This window comes from Fukomys damarensis, unplaced genomic scaffold (assembly GCF_012274545.1).
Source record: "Fukomys damarensis isolate Sample0158 unplaced genomic scaffold, DMR_v1.0_HiC HiC_scaffold_19, whole genome shotgun sequence".
In the NCBI taxonomy this organism is placed as follows: Eukaryota; Metazoa; Chordata; class Mammalia; order Rodentia; family Bathyergidae; genus Fukomys; species Fukomys damarensis.
The window spans coordinates 25,384,201-25,390,200 of NW_022900931.1; the positions used below are offsets into that span (position 1 = coordinate 25,384,201).

Below are 6,000 nucleotides of genomic sequence, written 5' to 3' on the forward strand. Positions count from 1 at the left end.
GTATTAGGAAAAAGTTCTAAGGGTTCTGCGGAGTGGTAGGGGTAGGAGAAAGGTACAAAGGGAAAAGAAAAAAATGAGAGAAAAGGAAAAATAAGGAAACAAAGTCTTTGTAAATAGGGGAGAGTGGAGGGGGTGAAGGAAAGCCAGGGGAATGGGGGAAAAGTAAGAACCAAGATACATCACGTAAAGGTACAAAATCTCAGTGATGAATGTAACTATTGTGTACCTAAAGTGTACCAATTAAAAAATAAAACAAAAGAGGAAAACACAGTGAGCTCAAATAAACAATGATGAACCTCAAGCTTCTAGAAAAAGAAGGGCAGGAAAAACCCAAAGCTCATACAAGGGAGGAAATTCTAAAGATCAGAGAAGAAATAAATGCAATGGAGACTAAGAGAATGATACAAAAAAATCACTGAAGCAACAAGTTGGTTCTGCAAAAGAATACACAAAATTGACAAACTCTTAGCCAACTTTATCAAAAAAAGGAAAGAAAAGACCCAAATCCATGTAATTAGGAATAATGAAGGTGAAATTACAATGAACCCAGCAGAAATTCAGAGGATCACTAATACCTACTTTGAGAATCTATATATCAATGAAAATGGAAAACAAAGAAAAAATTCACAGATTTCTAGATACATATGAATTACCAAAGTTAAACAAAGACTTTAAAACTCTAAACATGCCATTATTGATCAATGAAATTGAAAATGTAAAAACCTTACCAACTAAGAAAGGCATGAGTTCTGATATTTTCACTGCTCAATTCTACAAGACATTTAGAGAAGAACAATTGCCACTACTGTTTAAGGTCCTCAGTGAAACTGAAAGGGAAGCAATACTCCCAAATTCATTCCTGAAAGCAAGCATCACCTTGATCTCCAAAGCAGAGTAAGACCTGACTGAAAAAGAGAATGATAAGCCAACCTCACTGGTGGACATAGACGAAAAAATCCTCAACAAGACACTGGAAAATAGAATGCAGAAGGTCATCAAGAACATGATACACCCGGCAAGTGGGATTCATCCCAGTGATGCACGGATGATTCAACATATGAAAATCAATAAAAGTACTGCACTACGTTAATACAGCCAAGGACAAAAACCATATAATCATCTCAATAGATGGAAAAAATTCATTTGACAAAATCCAACACACATTCATGATAATAACCTTAAAAATATTGGAAAAGATAGTCTCTACCTCAATCTGATGAATGCCATCTATGAAAAACCAACAGCAAAAAAATATACTAGATGGTCAAAAACTGAAATCTTTCACACTAAAACCAGGTCCAACACAAGAATGTCCACTACCACCACTCTGTTCAATATAATTTTGGGAACATTAGCCATAACAATTAGACACGAAAAAGAAATAAAAGGAACAAAGATAGGAAATGAAGAAGTCAAAATTGTCATTTTTTGCGGATGTCATGATACTGTATATAGAGGACCCCAGAAATTCCACCAAAAGTCTTCTAAACTTAATAACCAAATTTGGTAGAGTAGCTGGATACAAGGTCAACAAAAATCAAGACCTTCCCTGTACATGAACAATAGACTCACTGAGAGAGAAATGACACAAACAATTCACAATAACATCCAAAAATTGAAATACATCAGAAACAACCTAATGAAAGAAATCAAAGTCCTCTATGCTAAAAACTATAGCACTCTGAAAAAAAAAAAGACATAGAAAAAGATACCAGAAAATAGAAAGACATCCATTGCTCCTGAGTAGAAAAAACCAACATAGTGAAAATGGCCATACTTCTAAAACTGCTATACAGATTCAATGAAATCCCGAATGAAATTCCAGCCTCAAACTTCACGGACCTTGAGAAAATAACCCAGAAATTCATTTGGAACAAGAAGAGACCTAGAATAGCAAAAGCAAGTCTGGACAATAAAGACAAGGTAGGAGTATCACAGCCCCCAACTTGAAACTATATGATAAAGCTACTGCAATGAAAACAGCATGGTACTGGCAAAGAAACAGACCTGAGGAACAGTAGAATAGATTAGAAAATGCAGAAACAACTCCAGACACATGCAGCCAACTCATCTTTGACAAAGGAGCCAAACACCCTCACTGGAGGAAAGATAGCCTCTTTAATAATAATTGACGATGTGAAATAGGGAAAAAAGGGGCTAAAGGTGTAGGGGAAGTGGAAAGGGTAGGGGAAAGGAAATAAGGGAAAAGAAAAAAATCTGAGAAAATGAAAAAATGGAAATAAAGTTTTTGTAAATAGGGAAGGGGGGAGGGGGTGAAGGAAGGGCCAGGGTATGGGGGGGAAATGAGAACCAAGACCTGTCATGTAAAGGTACAAGATCCCAATGATGAATGTAACTGTACTGTATACTTTAAAAGTACCAATAAACTCAATGAAAAAAAATATGGTGCTGGAAAAACTGGGTTTTTCTTTTCAAAGATTAAAACTAGAGCTATATCTCTCACCATGCACTAAACTAAAATCAAAATGGATTAAAGATCTAAATATTAAAACAGAAAAAATAAACTGGCTGGAAGACAGGTTAGATAGAACTCTTGAAGATATTGGTGTAGGAAAAGATTTTATGAACAAAACCACTCAGTTGCTGGTGTACCAGCACAAACAATCATCAAATGGGATCTCTTCTTATTATAAAGCTTCTGCATAGCAAGAGAAATCGCCAATAATTTGAAGACATAGCCCACAGTGTGGGGAGAAGTTTTCACCAACTGTTCATCAGACAAAGGTCTGCTCTCTAGAATATATAAAGAACTCTAAACAATCAGACCTCTCCAATTTAAAGACCCAATCCAAAGATGGGCATCTGAAATGAACATACATTTATTGGACCAAGTAGTAGAAATGGCAAATAAAGTTATGAAAAATTGTCCACCATCACTGGTCATTTGAGAGATGCAAATGAAAACAACTCTGTGAGTCCACCTCACCCCAAAAAGAATGGCTGCTATCATGAAATCAACCAATAACAAATGCTGATGGGGCTGTAGGGAAAGAGGAACACTGCTCCATTGCTGGTGGGATTGTAGACTGGGGCAACCATTGTAGAAATAAGTATGGAGATAACTCAAAGACCTAGGATTGGAAGTTGTATGTGACCCAGCTATTTACTTGTTGGGTATATTCCTAAAAAAAGAATTAAAAGAATCATACCACAGCAATACATGCACACCCATGTTCATAGCAGCATAGTTTGTAATAGCTGAAACTTAGAAACAGCTCAATTGCCCATCAACTGGATACTGGATAAAGAAAAATATTTTTTAAATGGAGTATTACTCAGCCATAAAGAATGAGAAATTAGAGATAGTTATAGCTAAATGGATGTACATTGAGGCCATACTCTTAAGTGAAATAAATAGGACACACACATGTAAATACCAAATCATTTCTCTGGTGTAAGAAACTGCAAGTTTAAATAAGGACTAAAAGGTATAATAGATAATGTAAAATAGGAATAAAAGGTGCAAACAGGAAGAGGAACTGGGATGGGAAGAGGAAAAGAAAGAGGGAATGGAATTAATATAAGAAAATGGAAAAAAATCCTTTTAAATGGGGAGGGGTGGAGGGGTTTATGGGAGAGCTGGGGAATGGGAAAAAATATAAGAACCAAGATGGATTACATAAAGGTATAAATTTCCAATGGTAAATGTCATTATATTGTATACCTAAAATATACTAATAATATTAATTTTTTAATGAAGAAAAGATTCTTTTTAGTAAGGACTGAAGAAATTTTGACTCCAAATATCTATCCTTGTGATACTTCAGTAAAAAAGCTAAGAATACTGGGTCCATAGGTAGAAGAACCAGGATTAAATTAAACAAGGAATTTGTGGATCCCTAGAAAGCTGAACAACTCCTTTGTGCCTGTGCTCCTGAAACTCTGGTATACAGCACCATGTCACAGTATACCAGTGAAAACACTGGATTCAGCTAAGCAGAGAAGAGCCTCATCTTTGTCCTGTGCTATAGATGTATTGCTATAAAGTGAGTGTACATTTATTTATTTGCAGATGTTCCTATACAGAGTAAATTTTAATCAATAAAGGTTGATTTTACTTGATAAGAAATTAGAATTAACTATCTTGTCCTTTAAGCCACTAAACTGAAAAAGAAAAACAGTTAACAATTCTATGGCAGTGAGGGAAGCCCACTGTGTAATCATGGTTTGTGGATTGAATTCTCAGGCCTCTATAGCTGTTCCATCTTCTATTTTCAGAGAGCAGACACCTGAATTCCTGGAACTTCCCATTCATTCATACAGTGGACAATGCACAGACCATACCTGAACAGACGACCCCTGCATCATACTCATGGTTGCAGTAGTTCCTACCCCAACCCAGGGAAGGGCACTTCCACACATGGGTCTCCTCTCCTGTGCATCTCATGGCACTCAGCCAGACGGGCCCTGATCCAGGCCCAAAGTGGGAACTGTATGTAACATGAAGTGCTTCTCCACAGTCCAGCTGTCTGCACACCACTTGGCCATCGCTCTTGTCCCAGTAAGTATGACAAATGGTGCCCCAGGATTCCTGGTGCAGAATCTCCACTCTTCCTTCACAGCGATGGCTCCCATCCACCAGCCGGAGCTGAGGGCTTTCTGAGGAGATAAACAGATGTCAATTTTGCATTTATAAAGGGAATTGAGTTGGTTTTCTGTTCCCTTGGGGAACACTCAGACAAGCACTGGATACAATGCACATTCGGACTGCACAGCCTACTCAGTCAGATAAGGAGTCATTGCATAAGGGGAGTGGATGGTCTGGATTCCCACAAAATTGAATATGTTCAGAAAGTGTTAGTGTGATTGTAAAATACAAAATGGAACTTAATTGAAAACACTCTACAAAATATTTCCAAGCAGGTTCCCGACCCAGCCGCCATCGCTCAAGCACTAGGAGGTAGCCCGGTCTGATCCACCATGCGAAGGAGAGCCACGCCTGTTCCCGATCCAGCCTCCATCACTCAAGTGCTGGGAAGGTAGCCATGCAGGTGCCCCTGAACCCCCATAAGTCCCCCACCCCTGCACTCTCAGACCTCCTGACTGTGTCAATCTTTGGACCCACTCTGCAGAGGAAGAGGTGGTCATCAAGGGTATTTTTCTGAGTTCCCAATTTTGAACATCTTTAAATAAAGGGCATGGGAAACCTGTAATAGAACGTTGTAGACTTCAACCATTCAGAAGGTTGGGGAACTCAATTTGGGCCTTGCAGCCTGAGGTCAGTCAGCATCATGGGGTTCAGCCATCAGCTAACTGAGACCAGGGGACTTACATCCTCACTCTTTCTGAGCCATTAAATGGTAAATACACTATATTGAAATTTTGTTCACTGCAGACATGTTCTGGACTGCTTCTTGGTTTCAATTTAATTCAAATGATTTAAGGGTGATAGACTAGTGACTACCACAGGTGGTCAGTGTCCAAGTTGTGCTTGATCTTAATGTGCTGCTGATTGTATCAATTGGGATAAAGGATTGTGGTTGATTTGATGAGCTGTTTTCTCTAATGTTACGAAGATGAGAATGTCTAGAGACCCAGAAGCTAGGGCGCAACTATATCAGGAAAATTTGGGTGATAACCCAGAGATTAAACAAAGGACACTCCAACAAAAAAAATAAAAATGAGAAAACACTTAAGCAAGACACAAGGACAGACTTCCAGTTCACCAATGGCAAACAGTAGGGCAAATGAGGATGAAAAGGCTGATAGTGAACCATCAGGACATCCTGAACTCAAAGCACAGGAAGTAACAAAACAGATCAATCAGGCTCTAGAAATATTCAAAACAGAAATAATTTCCCAGATAACCATAGAGATAGTGAGAAAAATGGAAGTCGTGATTCGAGACTCTAGAGCAGAAACTGACAAAAAAAAAATAGATGAGCTCGGGACCATGATAGAAGCCATGAAGGCTCAGCATAAGAAAGAAATGGAAACACTGAATGCCCAACATAGGAAAGAAATGGAATCCATAAAACA

The 6,000-nt window shown here is 38.3% G+C and overlaps 1 protein-coding gene across 1 annotated transcript in view; it reads right to left on the reverse strand.

Moving 5' to 3' along the window:
- Positions 1 to 6,000, reverse strand: part of LOC104850747 (antigen WC1.1) — a 186,237-nt gene that overhangs the window by 19,486 nt on the left and 160,751 nt on the right. Inside the window, 1 exon segment of the mRNA XM_033766309.1 lies at positions 4,306 to 4,620. Coding sequence (XP_033622200.1) covers positions 4,306 to 4,620 — 315 coding nt within the window.